Here is a 24944-nt window from a genome sequence, read left to right on the forward strand (position 1 = left end):
AAAGCGGTGGCCATTTCCAAGACATTTTAGAAGAAAATAAAATGTTTGTAATAACATTTGACTGGATAGTGCCATTTGAATAATCACAGGTTCAAATACAATTGTAAGTGTCGTAGAGAAGCTAAATTTGCAAAACCAAGACTTCTCTGGAGCATCCTACTGTCACTTACAGATGGAAAAGGGTGAATGTCAAAGCACAATTAGGACACTTTTGTGACATCACTGCTGTGAAACTAAGCATGTTCAGGTTCAGGGTAAATTAACTCACTTCAGGGGTCGGGTTACAGAGTGAACATATCAAACTGCCAAGGCTGACTGGACCAGCATCTTCGGATGGAATCTTTTCTTACTTTTGCGTCTGTTAACTCTTAATTAGCAAGCACAGGGTGCAGCAGGAAGCTACTGATGCTGGGACCTGGTCCTGCCCCATGTGTGTGAAATATGTATGAGGTCTTGTACGCAGTACAAAAATCTTCAATCTATCTACCTGTATCTGTCTTTACGTCACTGCTTGGATGAAGGCTACTTATGAATTTATATGTAAATATTAGTATTTCATTGCCAAACTCTTGCTCTGACTTGGGGTCCTAGTTTATTCAAACACAAATGGTAGCCTATGCTCCACTTTGACTTTGATTGAGGCTTAATTGTAAAACATAAGGAGTATGTCTTTTCACGGATCTGGTACAGAAGGAGATTGTGCTGCACTGTTAGGAAATAAGGACTTTATAATGTTGTTCTGGTCGGACAAAGCGATAAGAAACTGTCAGTTCTTAGTCTTTTAGAAAATGTGTTCCATACGTTTTGTACAACAGAGGACCAATAAATATGCCCGCCATTTAACCTTTACCTGATGGTTGCAGAATGTGATTTATTTTTTTAACAGCAAGAGGACAAGGCTGGAGTTTGTCATACACGTTCATTCTGCTTGGCGTCCGGCGTAGGGGACTTCTGACTACTGTTCAAGACTGAAAGATATCTCATTCTTTCGTCTGTACATTAGTGCACAGATCCGATAATAATATACGTCAAATACTGGTTGATTGCTGACAGGAATGTTGTTACAGGAAGTCATCACAATTATGTCTTGGATTGTGTATCGGGAGTTTGCAGAAGGTGAGTTGAATAACAGGAACGACATTCAATGATGAGTCTATATATTCATTAAGCACCGTAGTTACACTCGCGTATAACGGCATGGTGCACACAAACCATAGTTGATACATGGGACGAATAAGGATCCACGGATCCTGTCATTTATTAGTGACATAACCCATGGTTGTTGGTTTCAGTAGAAGGATAAGAGTCTACCACCTGTTTCATCTTTTTTCCCACATCAGCTGTCACGCGGTTACATAACTTAAATGTCGTTCAAAACATCATTGAACACAACTTACTTAATCAGTTTGCCACCTTGGCCACCCGTGCCTTTTAGTCAAAATAAATGGGTGGTAGGTTGACAGGTAAAAGGTAAACGGAGGGTGCATGTGCGTAGAAACTACCGGGGTGGTATTCGTAATAAGAATAGCATCAACGATAGGAAAGTATCCGAAGATGTACTGACCATGTGTATTTATAATGCTACATCTTCCAAACGATGGCGTATATATAAAAAAAATGTTACCACTAAATGTCAAAAAGGATTTTTTTCTTTATTCATCTCAGCAGGTCCAGCATTTATATATACATGTCATGTCAATATAATTGTGGTACATGGTTTTCAAAAAGATGTACATCTTTCCATAAATTCTTGCCTGTAGAGTCCACGTACTGTATCAGTGTATCACTGTTCAGTTGTTTAACAACGTGTGGAAGGAAGACCAAAAACTAAAAAAGTTTGCATAGTTACAATTTGTGAATGACATTACCTTTGTAGCATTGTAATAACTTTTTATCTCATGCTGTATGTGTTCAAAATGTGGCCTTAATCTTTTCCTACATTATCTATATATTACTTGTTTTGTTATTAAAAGTACAATATTCAATGGGTTCTTGTGTTTGCCTTGAAATCCAAACAAAACATTTTTTCTGTTTAAGTCAATGGTTCCTTCCACAACAGATTTTAACTAGATATACTGTCTCTCCCAAATATTTCTTACGTGTTCACAATCATACAACATATGGATTATAGTTTCAGGTTGATTTGTACAGAAAGTACACATGGAATACTTGTTAGTTGTAAGAATGTAGTGAATCATCTTAAACTGAAACCATCTAATATCCTCACTTTGAGTGCACCTTTTTGCAATCAATATATGTTTTTGCCAATTTGTTTCACGAAATGTCTTATTTAGTATACTTTCCCATTTTTCAATGCAATGGAATTTAACAAACTCCTGTGCTGATGAAGTCTTCTAAAATTCTTTATTACTCATATTTTGGTTTAGAAGATGTGATACGTTGAGTTGCATGGTTGGTCGAGGAGATATAGAATTGAAAATATTGTATTTCTTTGCCTTACAAAATTGTTTGACTGCATTTACAACTCCATAATATTTTTTATAAATGGTTTGGGTTCCATACATATACACAAAAGCATCAAATACATAAAAATATACCTTTGTCATCCACTAAATCCCCAATGAAGGTTACACCTCTGTTTGACCAATGTTTATAAAAGATTGGACTATTTCCTATTTGTATTGCATTATTAAACAACATGGACTGTCTAATAATATCTTGACCAGATTTTAGTTTCCATTTGGACAGGTATGTTGCCCAAGCTTCTAAAACATCCTTCCAAACTACATTCATGGTATTTGGAGCAATAAATACATCAACATAGGAGGCATCTGCCAACCATAATCTCTCTCTATTTGGAATACAGCAAGCAACTAACTCAGTCCATTTTGAGTGATAACAATGTAATCTTCTGATCCATGAAAGTTTTTGTGCTGCAACCTAATCCTTTATAATTGGCATGTTAATTCCGCCATGCTTAATGGGTTGAGACATTATTTGTCTTTTCACTTAATCCGGTTTTCCCTTCCATACAAATTAAAAACATCTGATACTGAAAAAGTATCAATCACATCCTTTGGAGGGTTGGGTATGGCAGAAAAAAACATGATTCAATTTTGACAATAAGAGGCTTTTTAGGACTATATTTTTACCTATTGGAGTCACATTTCTTACTGTCCATAGGTTCATTTCTCTCTCAATTTTTTCAAGCTTTATTTTATAATTATCCTCCACAATATTATCTAAATCAACATCAAAGTTTATTCCTAATAGTTTAAACTTTGTATTAGCCAAGTCTAGATGCCAATCCTTACATAGTTTATTAAATTTTGATCTCTTTTTTGGAACCAATCCAAATTAGTTTAGTTTTCTCTGCATAAACCTTAAATCCAGAAAATCTAGCAAAAACCTGCAATGTGTGCAATACAGCATAAAGGCCATCCAAACTTAATGATGTGTCATCTGCAAATTGAGACAGCAAGTGTTCAATTTTCCTATCTTGATTCCTTTTATTGTAGGATTATTTCTTATCATATTTGCCAAAATTTGATAACTTCGGTATAATCCATTAGATGATATATATAAGTCTCGTCACCTCTCCAATATATCTCCAAGGAACAAATCCCCTTTGGTCCTCATTTATTATAATAGGTAATGCAGTTATAATTTTATTCGCTATCACTGCTGATGCAAGTTTATAAGATGTATTTAACAATGAGATTGGGCGCCAGTTTTTTTTAAGAAATATGATGGTTTATCTTCTTTTGGTTAGCAAGTAATAAGCCCCTGTTTCTGTGTGATAGATAATGAATCATTTCTGTATCCATAATTTAATGAATTTATTAAACATTTTCCAAGGTCATTCCGAAAGAATTTCAAAAATACTGTAGTTAATCCATCTGGTCCTGGGCTTTTTCGATTTTTTATTTTCTTTAGAGCATCTTAGGTTTCTTTTGCAGTTATTTTCCCTTCTAAGTCCAATGACATTAGGTTACATAGTCTTGGAATGTCTCTTTCGGAAAAGAGCTCTTCAAAATTTATTAATTCACAATCTTCCTCACAATACAATTTTTGATAAAACTGTTTAGTTTCTACTAGTAATTCATCCTGTTTATTTATTATGGTTCCATCATTTCTATGTAATTCTTTAATATACTTATTTAAAAAAAGATTTGATATTCTAATTTTAAGAGGTAACTACTAGGTTTTTCGCCGTGTTCTATCCATTTCGCCTTTGGTCTAATAAAAGCCCCTTTAGTCCTTAACTTATTCAATTCTTCCAATTCATTTTAATCTCATCAATATTACCTATAATTTCTTTCTTTTCTTCTTCAATGTTTGTTGAATCTGATTTCTTTCAAGCTCATTGAGATCTGAAAATAAAGTTTTTTCCTTCGTCTTATTTTTCTTTTTCTTAGTTGATGAATAATAAATGGATTGTCCTCTTATATATAACTAATAATAATATTTCCCATAATAATTGATCATCAATCAAATATTTCTTTTCTTCACTAGACTTATCCTCATATTGATGTAATGTGTTTTGTATTGTTTCTTTTATTTGTTCCACATAATTCTTATCTAGTAACAAAAAACTATTAAATTTCCAAAACCCTCTTCCTCTTTCCATATCTGATAAGTGTATTGTCATTGAAATCAAAGAATGATCTGAATTTATACTTGGATGGATTTCACTTTTATTCACTGAGTACATGAGGTTTTGTGAAATCAAAAAGTAATCTAATCTTGCCTGTTTGATTGGATTAGGTTGTCGCCAAGTGAAATGCCTTTTGTATGGATTAGACTCTCTCCAAGGATCCTTCAAATCTAATAAATCAATTATTTCAAATACTTCCTTTCGTCCCTCAGGATTATTGATATGCTTATAACTAAATGTATCTAGATCCATATCCATTATCAAATTCCAGTCACCAAATAAAATAATCCTTCCACTATCTAATTTTAATATAATTTATTTTATTTTATTAAAAAAGTCAGGGTTATCTATATGGGCCATATATATTTACTACTGTATACATATGTTCTTGAATTTCTATGTTTAAAACCCCAAAGTTGCCTTCATTTTCATCTCTAATAAATTGTTTTACTTTACATTCAAAGTTATTGTTTAACAATATAGCAGTTCCCCTAGCATTACTCATATATGGACTTACGTAACATTCTTTATTCCATTGCCGCTTTATTAATATCACATATGATCATATGACGCTTTTTACAAGAAGATGCCAACAACAGAAAAGTAACATGTACATAACCATGTATGTTTTTGTGTTACCTTTTCTGTTCAGGATATATAGTTGGATCGACTGGAAAGCAAGCTCGTGCCAGCACCTTCTATCCTGACAAGAGGCCAGAGATGGCTGTTGATGGGAACACCAACGCCGTCTGGCCAAATCTGTTTCACACACTTGAAAGTGATCAGTCTCCTTTTTGGCAGGTTGACTTGGCTGAGGAAGTATTCTCACCTTTAGTGACGGTCTACTTTCGCTCTGACTGTGAGTGACAAGACGTCATAAATATTATGTTTAATCTGTATTTTCCCATTCGTATCAAAAATGAAAACGGTAGTGTCTTTGAGGCAGACTGAAAGCAGTTCTGACAGAACTGGGTTCTTTTCTCTACGAAGTTTACATAGTCATTCGGGTGTGATATCAATTGTATATTCTGATAAACATTATCATTGCAAAACACATACTAAAGGTGATTATTTTTATATCAGGCTTTGGTTGATTAAATATTACTATTCCTGTATCCTCATATATGAGCAGTCCATGTATTCTTGTCAGGAACATACTGTGTTTTTCTGCCACGGAGGATGCGCAGTATATCTTTACTCTTTTAGTTAGTAATCTGTCTGTGTCATGAATCCTTCACATACGCCGGGAAAACGGAATTGTCATACCGAAACAAAAAATACATGTAATAATGTTATTCGGTCAGGTTTCTACACCAAGTGTTAGAGTTCATATCAAAGGCGAGATGGTCTTTTTCTTTTTCTTTTGACATATGTAATGAAATATCAATTACAGTTGCTTACAATTGAACATGGAAAGGGTTTTGTGGCCTTTATTTGACATTTTCTGGGTAATAGTATTTATGAGACTGTTGCAGAGAGTATGAAAAGGTATAATCAACCTTTATGTTTTTATGTTATCATGTGTGGTGATATAAGTACCATTCATTGATCAAATATGTTGAATGGTTAGTATTATGTGCTATACTGCATCACTTCGGGCTTTTCTCACACAGTTAGCTGATATGATATACAGACATTCTGTTCAAAGCAGCGTTAAATCAAACTCACTCACTCAACATGGTGCCTTATCTCAACTAAACACAGACATGCAGCAAACCTAGATATGTACATATTCAATGATCAGTGTTACATTGCTGATTTAAATGCAGTAGCTAAGTGGTGGCCCTCGTAAGCACTTTTGTGTATTCATCGTTCTCTACCTATTCTAAACTGGATTTGTATTGAGCGTAGAAATTCAGAAATCGCCATCTTGAATTAATGTCAATGTCTATTGTATGTTATGCTGCTTTCTACCAATTATGCATATTACTTTGGCTCATGATACACAACTCCTGGATCTAATGTCTCCTTGAATCCGACAGATACTCTTCGCCGTAATGGAGTGAAGATATCACTTTCACCATCTGATTCGACAAGCGCTGCTGCATGCCACACTGTAACGGGGAAGGCTGATGGATCTGACATCCCAACTGTCTACACCATCCGCTGTTACGATAGGGGGCGCTACTTGACTTTGTCAACCCACACTGACAATGGAGATGGTATAGTCCTCGACTTTGGCGAGGTCAAGGTTCATGGTAGGATATAATAACAATATAATGTTGTTTTCATTGGCTGTAACCAAGTCTGCCCATCTGATATATTATCTCGCGATGCCAGGAAGCCATACTGATTCGTCAGGAAGAGGTCAATCAAAAGTAAATATGAAAGATATGCTATTTATCATTGCATATGTTGCTTCCTGTGAGTGATAAAACACATCAGTCTTTCTGATCTAGATACGTTTACCTTTCATCCTTCAGCAATCATCAGGTTATTGCTGGGTTTGTGTAACTTTTTCAATACATCTCTGACGAAATTCATTGAAACATAATAATTGTGTATCCACAAAATCCAAAGGAATATCTGAAATAAATATAAATCTCATATTTTCTGAGCTTCCCGACATTCTGAATATTATGAGTTTTTTCTGCATTGATTTTCAGTTGCCATATATCACAGTGTTTCAAAAATTTGAATAAGTCTTAGTTCGGAGAAACTCAGTAAACCATAAAGAGTGATGTCAAATGGTATAATGTTAGAAACATTTTATGTATAAAACTTTCCAAAAAATTCATATTACTACATCGCTGACATCTGCACTAAGGAAAAATGCCAATAATAGCAAATGAAAAAAGCAACTGGCGGCCCTGTCTAACTCATAACATATAACCGAAGTAAGGGGTACATCCACCAGATAATGATTGGAGAGCTTATACCTGGTCTTTGAAAGGCATTTAGAAGTGATACACACAAGGAAGAGAATATATGGATGTCAACTCCTTATTATGAGGAACACACCGTTTCGGAGTATATGCTTACTCCTTCATCAGATGAATGAATGACATGCGGCAGAGAGCATATATATATGTACGTGATGTAAGGACAACAAAATTAATAAGATAACAATAGGTGGAAAATAGCAAGGGTAAAGCTAACAAAGGAAGCCAACAGATGAATGATCAATGGGAAGAGTCGATCAATCTATGATATTTAGTTGGATTTGACAAGTCGTGATTCCTGACTGGTGTTAATCATCGTGCTTCTGGCAGGAGGTGATCAAACCATGATTCCTGGCAGCAGTTAATCAGTCCCTTGATTCCTGGCAAAAGTTGATCAATTGATGATTCCTCGCAGTTGATCAGGCCATAAATCCTTTCTGGAGTGTTTATCAGTCAGTGATTCTTACTATGAGTTAACAAGTCATGATTCCTGGCAGAGGTGGGTCAGTCCCTTGATTCCTGACAGGAATTGATTAATCGATGATTCCTGGCTGATGTCGATAAGTCCCGTGATTCCTGGCAGGAGACGATCAGTCATGATCCCGAGCAGCAGTTGTTGAGTCATAATTCCTGGCAGGAGTTTACCAGTCATGGTTCCTAGAAGGAGTCTCTTCATTCCTTGATCAGTCAAGGGCTGATGACAATGTAGGTGTAGCATGGTGAAGTCTAATCAAATCAATCAAAAGTGGTTTTAATTCTGAACCCTCAACCTCCGAAGTGTAATTGGGTTGGATATAAGGCCTTTTAAATATTCGCAAAAAATACAAACTTAGCGACATTTGGTTGTTTTTTTCCTTTTTCAGCATTTTTCGTGAACATATATGCTGGTCACATAAATAAGTGTATGTAACAGAATTCAGGTCAGACAAATGTTTGCCTTTGAGTATATGTTTCTGTGTGCGTAGGATGTTCTGCTATGACGTACGGGTCTGGATGTGACATAGACTGTCACTGTAATAGCACGACTTGTGATCCTGTGACAGGAGAGTGTCCTTCAGGATGCCAGGCGGGGTGGACAACAGTGTCGTGCGGCCAACGTAAGTTATCGTATCTTTGCGAATTGCCTTACAAATCTGGTTTTCAATAAAGTAATGTTCCCTCCAAGAAGATGTTTAATGCAGAATATACATGTAGATTAGAATAAAATATCAGTAATAATGTCGTTGCAGTGGAGAAGGCTAAAGACGCCAGCGTGTACACAAAGTACATTTCCTCATGTCCAATCAAGACAACTTTTCAAAAAACCACCGTTGCTATGGTGACCTTGAGGGAAATGGAGGTAGTGCTCCTCTTATCGAGAATGGACTGCATGCATGCCTGTGATGCACTGACTCTGTGCACATATTTTGGTTATGACATTGGCAACTGTTCCCTGTGGAGGTCGTGGTCCGCTGTTGGTGTTGATGTGGAAACACGAGAACTGTGGAAGAAGGAGAACTGAAAGTTCATGTGAGATCACACAGAATGAAACCTTTGCCTCAGCTATAAGGACTCCGAATAAAACTGGTTTACAAATTGGTTTAAAGCACTGTAAATACCAGTACTAATATGTGAAATATATACACATAACACAACATTGTTGGTTTAAAGCACTGCAGATACTACATTTGTTTTAATTTTGAAACACTGCACATTATACAGTTTGTGTACCTTTCAAGATGATGTAGTTTGATAACTCTTTAAATCTTCTTATTCTATAATCATAGAGAATAGAACTTTGCATTTATTGTCTCTGTTTCACAATTCCTCTCAACCACATGTTAGTGTCCTGCTGATCTTGTTAATCAGTTAATATACCAATTCTGTACGGATATATATGGTAATCTTGTGCTATTTGAACTTTATTGTAAGCGGTGCGAAATATTTTACATAAAAAGAGTTTACTGACTCCAGCATGTTCTTATTGTTGTGATATCAGTGATATGATTGTGAGTGTGTGAGTGAGGTTTAACCCGGAATGCATTTGGCAATGGAACCTCGTTAAACCGTTATAGGCCATGTGCCAGATGTTGAAATTTCACATATTGGTACAAACCTAAGGAAATAAAAGCAACTTTCATCAGATTCAATCGATTGTACGATTCCGACTATGAATCACCCTCAAGTGTGAGTGAGTTGGGTTTAACGCCGCTTTACATTATTCCAGTTATATCACGGCGTGTCAGCTTAATGTGTGAGGAAAGCCCAAAGTGATGCAGGTCTCAGACGTTTACCAATTTGATGAAACCCGCAAGCACGGGTATGGTGCTGACAAACCTTGAAACATAATCAGGGCGAACCGGGATTCGAACCCTCAATCATAGGTTGAATCACTATCAAATAGTGATGATAACAGGTCTTGGTGAAAAGGTGAGCGTAAAAGCTTCTTTCCTTGATCCATGGGGCATTTGATACAAAACGTAGTGCCTATTCATATAGCTACATATCCATCTTCAGAAGTTCAGGACATTTTGTCAAAAATGAAAGCAAATGTCTTCTGAAGTTTACTGAGAAAACTAAATGTGACATGATCGGCATGCTCACTGATAACATCTGTGTAACATTTGGGACGAACAGACGGTTGTGTGGTTGACGTTTCACATGTTTCTCCAGTACTCGGAACAATGGAACACATGGAACACTCACAATATTAATTATTCACGGAATGCTTTTAAAAGGCACTTTGAGTGCTATAGGGTGCAACGGAAAACCCAATCGTATTTCTTTTGCAACAATGTGTGACAAGAAACACTCACGTTAGAAATTTATGATTTGCGTATTCTTAATGGTTGCATGCCGAGTTTAACTGAAGGTGACATCGGACAACACAGACGTCTGTACTCAATCTGGGTGCGTTGTTCTTTTATTTAAGCCTATGATCGACAATATGCCTTGTGCTGAAATACGTAACTTGACTTTAACGTAACGTTTACAATTGAATTTTCTGTGAGTATAGGTGCATAGCAATAGCTATTTCACATTGACAGTTTGACATTTTGAAATAATAGATGCTCGCTTGATTGTTTGGTTTACTGCGAGCCAGTGATCCACGACTTAGAATGCAATTCAATTCAAATGTTTTAAAGTGTTGTTCACGTCCTTGATCCACTCTTTTAGGTCCTAAACATCAATATGACACAACATTAAGATTTATGCCATGTTCTATGCCATTGTCAGTTAGGTTCATACCTTTCCTAGAAAGTTTAGTTATTTTGCCTCGTATCCTAATTTCGTAAGATCAGTGCGCACTTATCAGCTGACGTGCAAAGAAAACGTTACCAAACAATATACTAACACTAAGAACAGGATCAATATCAAGAAAGATTGCGTGTTGTGAAAAGGCATGAATAAACAACATTACAAATTATGCCGGTGTGACATTGAAAATGGACCCGCGTTGAAAAGTGACCTGGGAGTCAGTATTCAACGTTGAAAACATACCCGGTCTCAATTTTCAACAGACCCGGGTCACTTTTCAACAGTTGAAAAGTGACCCTGTCAGCTTACCAAGTCGTTAAATAGTGACCCGGGCCTCGCGTTGAAAAGTGACTCCTTTGAATTATGACTTCTAGTGTAAATAGAAAGATTGAATGTTATAATCGATTAAATCTTTTTAGTATCTTTATCCGGGTGTTTCTGACTGCGTATCTGTCAGCTTGCATCAGCTGTTTTACGTACAAGTATGTCTTTTTGTGTGCGGTAGGGAGAAGGATGGGGGCGTTTCATGATATATTAAAACGGGAAAAATCCAGATTCAAGATTTACTGGCCAAACCTATAGATCTATACAACCAAAAATCCAGCTACCTTTCAATCTTTATTTTTGTTAAGACTTAATTAATAAACAAAGTACTTTTACGGGCGGGTATCAAAACGTTTTGAGCCTCACAAACTTAAAGTTGAAATTCTGGTTAAAGTTACAATTATTTTTCAACATAGTCCCATTCCAGTTTCACACACTTGCTTCATCTGGATTTTCAATCATTAATGCCCGATATAAAGTCCAGCCGTCAATTGTTGTCGTCCTCAAATCTTCAACCCCGCTGGAGCTTTTTCAATTTAGGGGACAAGTGGAAATCACCGGGGGCTAGTTCTGTAGGTCACAGGTCGAACCCACATTCTCGAACAGTATCCATCTCAACCCAGCTGGCGCGTACTGGTGCGTGGTCTTGTTAGATAATCTACAACAGGTACAAGTATGTGGGTATTCTCCATCGTATTGTATAGAATAGCTTAATGTGGTTGAGAATTCTCGTCGTTATCTACTTACAACAAGTGCTTTAGGCTCAAAGCTTTTGATAACGTCCACATTTCCAAAATTCGCTGGGCATTTTTGAAATTCGGCAAATTTCACACATGTTACTACAGTTTACTGAAGTTTTTGAAATAGTGCTGGTTTGGTTTCTTTTCATTTAATCGTGCAAAGCACTTTTCACAATTAAAACAGGCTTCTATAGGAATTGTGTAAAGTGTAACATCATTGTCAATTTTTTAAACGAGTTCATTCTCTTTGTTTTGTGTTTTTTCGATGAGTTGTCTTCATTGCCACACCGTTACGGAAGCAGTTCACTGACGTAATAGAACATTGCCCCCTTGGATAGGTTTTCAGCTTTCTTATCTTGAAATATCCATTGTATGCAGATATGTCTTTGAGTTTTGCATTTGTGTGATCTTTTGCGTGTTTGACATTTTTAAAACTATACTCAACTACAAAAGTTCCTGTGACACCAATATTTTGGTGTATTTTTCAAACAAGTAAAGTTTGGTTTTCATTATTGTAGTACATGTATGGAATCAAGTCACAAAAACGCAACTGCTACAGAAAAGCATGCATTCCATGAAAAAGTTGACTTTTATGCAAGCCCAATGAATTTCACTACCCAAGAATGGGTATAAAAACGTGTGCGTTAATGGGATTCCATATGCATTGTTTAGCATCGTGCTGACAACAACCACTCAGAAAAACAACAAAATTACGCAATTATTCAACATTACGAAATACCACGCCTGTCTGAAAATGAGCGTCTGCGAGCCATTGGTATGCTTGAAGCAGGATCGAGTCAACGTGATGTTGCAAGACAATTTAACGTCCACAGAAACACCATTTGGTGTTATGGTTATGGTATGGGGTTGGATTACAGCAAGACAGAGGACCCGTTTGTTTGTGGTAGACGGTAATCTCAATGGACAGCGCTACCGCGACGAGATCATCGGCCCTGTTGTTCTACCGTTTTTGCGTCGTCATGGCCCAGGCATTACCTTTCAACATGACAACGCCAGGCCTCATATGGCTCGACTTGTTCAGGTCTCTCTTCAACAAAACAACGTGAATGTCATCCCCTGGCCGGCTGGCTCCCCTGATCTCTCACTAGTCGAGCACATGTGGGATGAAATGGATCGGCGCATTCGACGTCAACCACGTGTTCCATAGACACTCCAGGAACTTCGAAACCTGCTCCAGCAGATATGGACAGATATCCCACAGAACGCCTGGTCCATTTCATGAGACGAAGATGTGTTGCTTGCATCGCAACCAGAGGTGGACACACACGCTATTGATTTGTAAATTGACATTTTGGCATGTTCATTTTCTGAAGTCAGTATGGCAAATTAAACCATTTGAACACTTACAGGAGTCTTTTATGTGCTGCGAACCGAGATTGTTTCAGATTCGGTAAAAAACATAACTTTGCATTAAGTCTTATTCAATGTCACAGGAACTTTTGTTGTTCAGTATAGTAAAAAAATTAATCTTTTGAAAACAAACTTGGTATTTTGCTGTTGGCGAGTCTGGTAACGTCCATCGCTCTGCGGGGCGGTCGGGTAGCCTAGTGGTTAAAGCGTTCGCTCGTCACGCCGAAGACCCGGGTTCGATACCCACATGGGTACACTGTGTGACGCCATTTTCTGGTGTCCCCCGTCGTGATATTGCTGGAATATTGCTAAAAGCGGCGTAAAACCATACTCAGTCAGTCAGTCAGTACATCGCTCTGCCTGAACTTTTGTTTCACGTTGCAAATGATGGTAGTTGTAGTTTATAATTCAAAACTATGCATTTCTGATTTGCTTCACCCGTTGTATAAACCGTTGGTATTCCTAATTCGATGATGATGATGTGATCCACCCTTCCAACAGAGATGCTAATAACCCAGTTAACACAGGGGGTCCAGGCAATGTTGCATTCGCTGGTTACTATTTGGTTACTATGTAGGCTCCCAGTAATGTTTCGAGAACGTTCCTGTGGAACCATGCAACGTCTGTGCAACGTTCGACTTATTGGCTGCTTTAATACGTTGTAGCAATATTACGACAACGTCACGTTGCTTAAACAAAGTAACGTTCTTACAACGTTGTGGGCACGTCCTTTTGTTAGCTGCTAACATCATGTTAACACTTCGAAAAAATAATCATTAAACGCTATTCCTAACACAACCATGAACATTTTATGCGTGGGAACGTTTTTAGTTGGGGACGTTTTCGGTGTACTTCTCCCTCTCTCGTGACGACCATTTCTAAAGCCAGGAACCATGGCAATTTGTATATGTATACGTTAACACATGCCTATAAATGCGTGTCACCTCCAACCCTCATCCCGAACACACTGATAAATATTTGCACCAATTTAGACATGTTGCCAAAGTCTTCTGGAAAGCAGAATAAACCACAAGTCATAATTCAACGGAGTCACTTTTCAACGCGAGGCCCGGGTCACTATTTAACGACTTGGTAAGCTGACAGGGTCACTTTTCAACCGTTGAAAAGTGACCCGGGTCTGTTGAAAACTGAGGCCGGGTATGTTTTCAACGTTGAATACTGACTCCCGGGTCACTTTTCAACGCGGGTCCATTTTCAATGTCACACCGGCAATGAGAACAGAAATGCAGGTGTTTTTTTCCAAAGTTTTGATACCCGTAAAGATCAGAGGTAGAATAGATTTTTAGGTTCAACTACACCAAATCACAACCAGTTGGGACAGTGCGAGTGCCTTCAGTGCAGATGGAGAGACATCTGCAGGCTGTGATTTGAAGATATTGTGTAAAGAAAATATGTATTTTCAATGTAGATCCATCCAGTTATTGAAACTGACCATGTTTTTCTATATTTAGTACTGTCTTTTTCAACATGATGACCACAGATATTTTCAAGTAGGTTACATTTTATGCGCAACTGGGATTGGTGTGTTTAGCTTCCTGTACTCGGAAAAGGAGCTGACTGAGCTAGTCGTTTTTTTGTTTTTATTGCTGCTCTAAAGCCAAACTGTGCACATACGTTCAGGTTACAGCTGTTGAATGCTTAGTTAAGTTTTAAAAAAATATAACGTTACTATAGAAGTCTTTTGGAAAACATTTGGTTGTGTATAACCTTTAGCCACCCATGCTTGCCGTAAAAGTCAACTGTGCTTGTCGTAAGAGGCAAATAACGGGGTCGGGTGGTCAAGTTCGCTTACTTGGCTGATGCATGTCTTCGTATCCCACATGCGGTGATCGATGCTCATGGTTTCAATCACTGGATTGTCTATTTCAGACTGGATTAATTACAGACCGCCGTCATACAGCTGGAATATTGCTGATTTTGGCGTTAAACAACAAACAAACACACTTTGGAGGATGACGTCAGTTGTACAGTAATCGTCCATCAAGACTAAAATTACCACATGAAACTCCCCTGAAACCTTCAGAATGTCACACTTCCTAGTCATTATCGTGTATACCCACTTCGGACATATGCTTTGAAAAGCTTGAATCTGCTCTCGGCTGTGAACATGACTCTTTGCAAGTTTCTGTTCTGCCAGTGTCTCACTGTTCGGTGTTCCCACGTCAGCGTTACGACTCGTAGTATTAGCTTATATTTGGTACCAACGCAATCGTAACAGGCGTCTAACGGGATCGGGTGGTCAGGCTCGGTGACTTGGTTGATGCATGTCATCGTATCCGATTATTCCAACTCGACGCTCATAATGTCAAACACTGAGTTATTTACAGACCGTCGTCATATAGCTGAAATATTGAAGAGTGTGAAGTTACCCAACAAACACTCCTTGGATTCAAGTTTGTCGTCAGATGTAAGATGTTGATATTGTCGCAAGCCAGGTAATTTGATTTCTGCGCGTCGTATTCTCAAGGCTAAATATCTGTCACAAACCTCTGGACATGCTTTTGTGAATGTCAAGTCCAAGCCTATTAGTGATGACATTAATAAATCCACATTCTACTTGGCACAGGCGCACAACCGGCTTTATTTTTAAAGGGTGTCTTGCCAATTTTAGCGGTGTGTTATTTAGGTATTTCCATAACGACAAGTTGATCCTTCAAAACAATTTCAAGGCAATTTCCGGAGCAAAACTCAAAAACTGTTGACTATTTCTTGCTGAAACTACACGTCAGTCCAGTGGTGAACTGGTGCCTTTTGATGATTTGGTATTTTGAAAAATACTGAACACATTACTTTTGTCTTCACTGAACTGAAGGTATCCAATGGCAATGAACCAAACGTGGGGTATAAGTAGCCTTACTTCAATTCTGAATTGCAACAGACCCGGGGGATATATGATCTCAGGATGACTCTTGTCGTCAAATTGTAGTGGTTTTGTTTCGGGCAATACATCTCATTTTCAGCTGACAATCTTATTTGCTGACAATTATGTGTGCTTCAAACAGTTTACCAGATGCCATTCCATTAAGGAAGGTAGGTATCTGTACATGTGCCAGTTGTTGAGCCTTTGGTGAAGTTGTTCTTGTGTAGTTGTCTTACCTAAAGTAGATTAGTGTGATCAAGGGTCGCATTTCATGTAAGGGTTGTTTCAGCAGGCCATACAAATTGGGAGTTTATGGGCAGTTCATCAGACTCTTCAAATATTCTTTTACTCCTTTGAAACCGAGGGGTGGGATGGAGTCATTCACTACAAGTTTCAGGTTTATGAGTCAATTCAGGACTCTTTAGGGTTCAATCAATTTAAGCAGATACCAAGGTCCTTAACTTACAGACAAGAACATCAGTTGATTAAAATGTACAGGCCGTCGGAAACACTAACGGTAAATGAAAATGATCAAAGAATGTCATGACATGTCTGAAAGTGTAACACCAAACATTATTGCGTATGTTTCTGCAGTTGAATGTGTACCGAGTTAGTATGTGAGGGTTGATGAGTTGGGTGCGAAGGCTAGCCCTAGGCTTAAGCACGCTGATGTGTTGAACAATCTTACTCTAAAACAGTTGTCAGATTTAATTCATGCGTTCAACCATTTGTTCGGAATGTACCTGGTCGAACCGACTTAATCCGTCCATTTGGTGTCTTCTAAAGTTAAAGTATCACCGAAAAGGAGTCGAGAACAGGCTGGCGACCGACATCGTCGAAATGTCAGTGAGTGGTGTTCACCGTGGTAACTGGTGTCCAAGTCTGTACCGTTCCGCCTATATCATAAGCATGTGTTTCTGGACCACTACAAATAGTAATGATGTCAGGTGCTCGCGAATAGGTGCGCGTATCCTGCTCTACGGTTGGCACCTGTCACAAACACATGCAAAGGCAATTTAATTAATCACCTGAAAAAAACGGGAACACAAGGTTCCTGTCAAAAAGGGGAATTGCATCGGACATAATTATTGTTACTGATGCGTCAAATTTGGAAATGTCTTCCATAAAACTCTAACAGTTAAATTTTCGTTGTGTTCATTGAAATTCCTGAATTCTAATTGGCTGAATTGGTTACGTGTTATTGCATCCATTTCCCAAAGAATGTAAAACATTAAGCCACGCCCACTGAAGCGGACTACTATTATTACGACGGAATGTCGGGGAATCCAAATATTACAGTCGAGGGACTTCCCTTTCTCTTCACGGGTATAGTCATGCACAGGACATTTAGCGAAATTCATCCATATTCATTGTCCAAACAACATATGGAGACTGAAGGCCGAGAAGGAATGAAACAGCAAACGTGCAAGCTCGCTCGCCTTTTTTCCCCCGCTCGCCGCGGTTCTACAACTTTCATGTCTTCGGGTTTCATTTCTAACTAGCATATTTCCAACTGTATCTTCCCGTTCTCAGGGACCTAATGTTTGAATCTGGCGGTAACTGACCATGCCATTTGAAACAGCCTTCTTCTCCAAGACATATTTATTCTAGCTCGTTACAGTCTGACTGTTGCAGTTCTTCTCCCCACTTGCCTTGAGTGATAGGTCATTTGAACATTGTTTTGATCTTACTCTCCATTGGTTGGCTTCTAACTTTGTAGGCGTGTCAAGTTATGTGCATAAGGTAAACAATCACCTCATTCATGTCACGCCACAGTATGTATTCCTACATCTGGAACCTATATTGGTTAGGTTTTATACCACACGCCTCCATGAGATGGTATAAAACCTAATGCAGGACCCATAAAACCACATGTTAAAAAGAATAACACCAATAAAATCATGTAAAATTAAAGCTATATTTCGGTCCATACTGAGCTATGTGGCAGTAAATATTGTTGTAAATGTAGTTATTGTGATTGTCAATGGCAGCAATGGTTGAAGGGCTAGTAAAATGAGTGATGTTGTGGTTGCAGCGGCAGCAATGAGTAATTTAGAATCTTTGTGTATTGTTGAGTATTTCAGGGAAAGGACACTTTCTAGAGGCCTTTTACGAGCTGACTTGCGTTGTATCTACGAATCTGACCACCCGATCGCGTTATTTGCCTCTCACAAACATGGGTGTGGAAGACCAATTCTACATGCAAGTGCCAATATGATGCAAATCTGAAAACATGACATGGTGATGGCTGATCGACGATTGACCACTCGACATATTGCCAGTGTTATGGGCATCTCTCATGAGAGGGTTGAGCACATTATCACCAACGAGTTGGGAATGACAAAAGTTTCTGCAAGATGGGTGCCAAAGCTCTTGACAGCGGATCAGAAACGTGTCAGATTCCTGACGTCCCATGACAATTTATGCCGTTTTGAAGCGGATTTGTAACCGTGGATGAGATCTGTATTCATCACTTTCAACCAGAAACCAAAATTCAGTCTAAACAATGGAAGCATCCGGAATCACCAGCCCCCGAAAAAGCCAATCGGTTCCTGCTGCTGGAAAGGTGGTGGCTTCAGTCTTTTGGGATTCCAAGGGTATTCTGCTGATTGACTATCTTGAAAAAGGCCAGACTATCAATGAAAGATATTATGCTGACCTACTGAGACAGTTGCGTGAAGCTATCAAAGCTAAGCGACGGGGAATGCTCACTAAAGGAGTCCTGTTCCACCAAGATAATGCTCCTGTTCACAAATCGGTGGTTGCCATGTCAGCGAACCATGATTGTGGCTTCGAACTCGTTGACCATCCCCCTTATTCACCCGATTTGGCCCCGCCATACTGCCACCTGTTTCCCCAAATGAAAAGGAACTAGCCGGTCGCCATTTTCCTAGTAATGATGACGTCATTTCCGCTGTGAATGACTTTTTTGGGGTGGCTGAAGCATAAAAATTCTTCTTGACCAGCATCCAGGCCTTGCAGCATCGCTGGCAAAAGTGTGTAAACCTGGAAGGGGACTCTGTGGAGAAATAAATAAAAACCATGGACTTCGTACGGGTCTTTCACAGTTAGGCTTAGAACTTTTCAGCCAGTCCTCGTCCGTTCCTCCGTAAGCACAAAGGGTAGAACATGATCCCGAATGATGATCCCTGTCGCGTACGACATTCAAATGCTATTAATATAACAATGATGAGTTGCGTTCCTCCATGAGTTGTGAGTGAGTGAGTGAGTGAGTGAGTGAGTTTGGTTTTACGCCGCTTTTAGCAAAATTCCAGCAATATCACGGCGGGGGACACATTGTACCTATGTCGGGAATCGAACCCGGGTCTTCGGCGTGACGAGCGAACGCTTTAACCACTAGGCTACCCGACCGCCCTCCATGAGTTGTGATGCCACTCCTATACCGTTACACTTCCACCCCATAACCGACGACGTTGAGTAACGCAAGCGTCGCTGTAACGTTCTCCTTGTCGCCCGTAGACCCTTGAACGACCATCAGCGTTGTCCAGATGAAACCCGGACTCATATGTGAACAGTATACTGTCCCAGTCTTGTCTTCTTTAATTCAGGTGCAGTTAGATCTCCTATATGTATTACCCCAGACAATATTCGTGTAAGGAGCATCTGCTGGGGTACACGTAATAAACTGCGGCATAGTATACAAGCGGGCTAGCACTACAAAACCGGCATTAGTTCGGACTAGTAAAACAGCTTCCGTTGTTTAAAACAAATTAGTGAAATATATTACTGAGGTGTATTACCTTTCATATCAAGTATTAGACCGGAGTTCGTCGCCTATCTGCAGATTCGTCCCACACAATTACAGACAAGAATGTACTTGAATGTTCGCCAAGGCATGACATCAGCACAACTCAATATAAACCGTTGTCAGAATGTACTCAATATAAACCGTTGTGAGAATGTATAGTACTGTGAACAACATACAATATCAAATTTTAAATCAAACTAAGAAACTATGTTCATTTTTCAATATAAATAATTTTCATTCCATGTTTTTAGCAATAATTAAACCACTGGGTTTGTGTAAGGTTGCTCTTTCGCATTTGCAAGGATGTCCTTAAAAATATAGTTATTAATCAAATAAATTTTAATTCTGACCATTTCATTACAGAAAGCCTATTGTTTACAGAATGTGAGTAGTGCCCCAACGCGTTTTCAAGTATGAAGTCACTGCATAGTAATCACATGAGAATAATTATAGTTTCTGTTCACTTTGATCCCTGCGATCTCACACACTGAATGGGTCCGTTTATTTCGAATTTCTATTCCTCCTGCATCGAGTCGATGGATAAGAATATGGTATGCACCCGAAACCTCTTTCGTAGCGTCACGTGCCACAGCGGAAAAGTAGGAACTCTCATCCAGCACCCAGACTCCTGCTCTTCTAAAAGCAGCTGCAAAAACACAATGTCCTCAACACTTGTATTAACATTGTTCTCACAACATGAGCTATGAACCAATGGTCAGGAACGCATAGATAAACACGTCGATCACAATACAAACAGTGGGAACACTAACATACATGATATCTGCGACTGTGTGCAAGCATGTTTGTGGATCTAGTGATCTGTGTACTGTAATTAGTGGTTAGGGACCGACCATTCGGGAGGGAGGGGGGAGTGGTGTTATTGAAAAAAATGAATTGTCCCCGAAAGTTCGTGAAGAAAATAAAGGTGTTTTTTTTTCTGCAACTACCACACACATTACATTGTTGCAAAGTGTTTTTCTACAAAAAGATTTTAGTATCATCTTGCCCCCGTCTAGCCTCCACCACCCCTTCCACCAGAATATCAAATAGTCGGTCTTACGACAAGCGTAGTCATAATATACGAGAAGCATGTGTTGCTGAAGACCTTTTCTACCCCGGATCTTCACGGATCCGTATACAAAGTACCTGATGGTCTCTATATGCTGTACCTGATGGTCACTATATGTTGATTACAGGGTACCTACCCACATGCAGGGCTCTACACGCTGATGACGGTTACCTACCCACTTGTATGTCTATATGTGATGATAACTGGATACCTACATCTAGGTCTAGATATGCTGACGGAACCTTAGAAAGGCAGACGTACATCCAGGTCCATAGCTGATGGTACCTGGGCTAGGCAAACCTCCAGGTCTATATATGCTGATAGTGACTTGGGTAGGCAGATATACCTCCAGGTCTATATATGCTGATGGTGACTTGGATAGGCAGACCTACCTCCAGGTCTATATATGCTATGCTAGTGGTACCTTGGGTAGGCAGACCTACCTCAAGGTCTATATATGCTGATAGTGACTTGGGTAGGCAGACCTACCTCCAGGTCTATATATGCTATGCTAGTGGTACCTTGGGTAGGCAGACCTACCTCTAGGTCTATATATGCTGATAGTGACTTGGGTAGGCAGACCTACCTCCAGGTCCATATATGCTGATGGTGACTTGGGTAGGCAGCCCTACCTCCAGGTCTATATATGCTATGCTAGTGGTACCTTGGGTAGGCAGACCTACCTCTAGGTTAAGATATCCTGATTTTACCTTGTGTAGGCAGACCTACCTCGAGGTTCATTTATGCGGTTGGTACCTTGAGTAGGCAGACCTACCTCTAAGTCTAAATATGCTGATGTGACTTGGGTAGGCAGACCTACCTCCAGGTCTATATGTGATGCTGATAGTGACTTGGGTAGGCAGACCTACCTCTTGGTCTATAATGCTGATGGTACCTTGAGTAGGCAGATCTACCTCCAGGTCTATATATGCTGATAGTGACTTGGGTAGACAGACCTACCTCCGGGTCTATATATGCTGATAGTGACTTGGGTAGGCAGACCTACCTCCAGGTCTATATATGCTGATGGTGACTTGGGTAGGCAGATCTACCTCCAGGTCTATATATGCTGATAGTGACTTTGGTAGGCAGACGTACCTCGATATGCTGACGACGGGATACCAAGCCAGCTGTGTGTCTGTCTATGGTAACTTCTGAAGATTTTCCTATCATTTAAATCAATTTGACCAAGATGTTGGCGCAAAGGATGTACTCTTCACTGTGTTCTGCAGCTGTGACCCTTTGAACTTGTTGTTATTAAGTGTACATCAGCGTCTAGTAGACCATATTTTGTGAATAATATATTGATATGATCCGTCGTTTAAAGGTCAGTGCTAAGGAACGGACGGCAGCAAAAAGAATATAAACCTTGAATCATTTTATAGTATGTATAGCTCAGTGGTCATCTATTTGTACCATTAAGGTCATATTTTGGGGTTTTACAGCTCTAAGGCCAGGCTACACGTAACTGTAAATGAAAAAGCAGCTGAAAACATAATTATTTTATTAAACGATATAACGTCACTATAGAACTATATCATTAGTTATGGTCTCATTGGTTGCCTATTCGGTGTCATATTAGGTTAGCAGAAGCATATTGGGTCATTGAGACAGGCGTTAGTGATCTTGGTGTAAACATGTCAGCATCAAACAATGGAGTTTCGGGGGAATGTCGTAGATAACCAATTCATGTTCCTGCCATTTATATACATGTTAAACATTGGTTAAATATTATCACAATGTCTGAATGTCGCATACAGAGAACATGTTATAACATGATGTGTATCTATGAATAAGGTAGGATAAATTGGGTTTACAAAGCTAAGAAATTGTATGTGTGAACTAGGATTGGCGATGTGTGTGAATGGAAACAAAGCAATATTTCTAATAAAACGTTACAACAACGTTTGGGAGACAACTTTCAGCAAACATGACACAGTGAAGCATAATGCACAATTCATTTTTTAATTATTTTTTTTGAATTGTGAAACCTATTTGAAACGCATGTAGTCAGTTACACTAAAAGCTGCTCTTTCTAGGTTTTGCTTAATCTGTCATAATCTAGAAATCGAACGTTGACTTGATATATATTATTCCACGAAATCTACGCAAATGTAACTTATGCAGCTTAAACTGTGTTGAAACAGAGTACCATTTTATATTTGTCTGCCCCGAGTTTGATAACTTAAGACAAACTTATATTTCTATAGTTCTATGTCCAACCAAACTATCCTTTTACCATCGCAAAATCCTAACACTGTAGTTAATTTATCTAAATACATTTATGATGTTCATGATGAAGGAACATATAATCCAATATCTAACAGCCTGTCTGTATTATCATATTCTCTACACAAAGGCCTGTGGTATATAAGTATTGAATAAAACAAATTAAAAATCGGTATTAATGACAGGACCAGTACATTTGTTTCCGATACAATGCTAATGTAAACACAAACGTTAACAAAGGAATATATAATTCACAAAATGTTTAAACAAGTACTATAGCGAAAATGGATAGAATTATCATTAAAAAGGCTCACAGGCCACTATTCGTGATAGCAGCCCGCTTATAACTAACGACGGACTGCTATCTATTCTATTATTATGTCACATGACTGGCGTCAAGTTTCTGTTTCATCCTATTATTATTATGTTCTTTGACGTTTCTACTTGTAAGGTGAGGTGAGGTGAAATTGGGTTTAACGTCGCGTCCAAGGTTATTGCACTTATATAGCGACGTGCATGCACGTGTATGTGTGTGTGTGGCTGCTTGTACTAGTCCGGACTGATGCCGATTTATAGTGCTAGCTCACTGAGATACCATGCCGCAGTTTAACATGAATACCCCACTCAGACACAGTATACTGCCTCCGAGCCGACCAGTCCTTGTTTTAGCCCCTTAATGCCGAGCGCCAGACAGGGTAACGTATTTTTGTATGACGCGGCCCGGGGATCGAACCCTGGACCTTCCGCTCTCCGGGCGGACGCTCTACCACAAGACCACGGAGGCGGTCTTCTACTTGTAAGTTATGACCTCAGATTAAATCTTTTTCATGCAGCAACTAAACGTATTCGGCTGTTTATTGTTTTGTTCTTTTGTGGAGTATCTACACGTTCTATCCATTTTAGTTATAGCGAGTGAGTGAGTGAGTGAGTTGGGTTTAACGCCACTTTTAACAGTATTCCAGTCATATCACGGCGTGTCAGCTTAATGTGGGAGGTAAGCCCGAAGTGATGCAGGTCTCAGACGTTTACCAGTTCGGTGAAACCCACGTGCACGGGTATGGTGCTGACAAACCTAGAAACATAATCGGGGCAAACCGGGATTCGAACCCACAATCATAGGTTTCTGGCGTGCAAGGGACGCAACTCTGCACAGCGAATCGCGGCGCCTTAGACGACTGGGCCACCCGTGCCCCATTTTAGTTATAAAACATAAAGGTAACGTTATTTTCAGGGCATTATCATTTGCAGAAGCCTGTGGTTTGTTCAACTGTCCTCCTTCGTCGGCTACTCGATAATTTTAAAAATATAAAGTCACATCACAATTACGATATTAAAACATAAAACAGTGTTGAAGAGTGAAAGTCTGAACCAGAATTTTCATGTGAAAAATGCGAGGTGTTGGAAAACTTAAAATGGCTGTCAGTGACAGTATGAGGTCTCATATGAGGTCAGTAATTACCATATTGGATCTTTACTGACGGTATACGGGCTCATGTAGGGCTAGTATTTCTGCTCTCTGATTGGTCAATCTAACATTGAGGCATAATAATGGAAAATATGTGCTTACGTGTCACTGTGGAAGTATGTGGGAAAATATTTGGCTCAGCGTGACAAATTATAGGCTTTACACTCGTTACAGACCATCATCATTAGAAAGCCCCTGTGTGCACACACATGTGCGTAACAGCTGGATCGTTCCCCATACAAAAACAACACATTTATGTTAATATGTTACGGCAACAATGACTTCGTCAACATGCCTTGCAGCTAGCTTCCACTGGTATCTCTTACTACGCCACCAGGAAGCCTGGTAGCTCCCTCCAT

The 24944-nt window shown here is 39.1% G+C and overlaps 1 protein-coding gene across 1 annotated transcript; it reads left to right on the forward strand.

Moving 5' to 3' along the window:
- Positions 1-1055: 1055 nt before the first annotated feature.
- On the forward strand, positions 1056-9032 carry LOC139477308 (uncharacterized). The gene is made up of 5 exons (XM_071259863.1): positions 1056-1116; positions 5271-5477; positions 6601-6816; positions 8466-8597; positions 8730-9032. The coding sequence occupies exons 1-5, from the start codon at positions 1056-1058 to the stop codon at positions 8999-9001; spliced, it is 888 nt and encodes a 295-aa protein (XP_071115964.1). The 3' UTR covers positions 9002-9032.
- Positions 9033-24944: the final 15912 nt, after the last annotated feature.

The sequence above is a fragment of the Haliotis cracherodii genome, unplaced genomic scaffold (genome assembly GCF_022045235.1).
Source record: "Haliotis cracherodii isolate W230 unplaced genomic scaffold, xgHalCrac1.p SCAF_33, whole genome shotgun sequence".
NCBI lineage: Eukaryota > Metazoa > Mollusca > Gastropoda > Lepetellida > Haliotidae > Haliotis > Haliotis cracherodii.

Coding starts and splice junctions, on each gene's coding strand:
- LOC139477308 (XM_071259863.1), top strand. CDS start 1,056: ATGTTGTTACAGGAAGTCATCACAATTATGTCTTGGATTGTGTATCGG. Junction 1,117..5,270: donor GTATCGGGAGTTTGCAGAAG/GTGAGTTGAATA, acceptor TTTTCTGTTCAG/GATATATAGTTGGATCGACT. Junction 8,598..8,729: donor AACAGTGTCGTGCGGCCAAC/GTAAGTTATCGT, acceptor ATGTCGTTGCAG/TGGAGAAGGCTAAAGACGCC.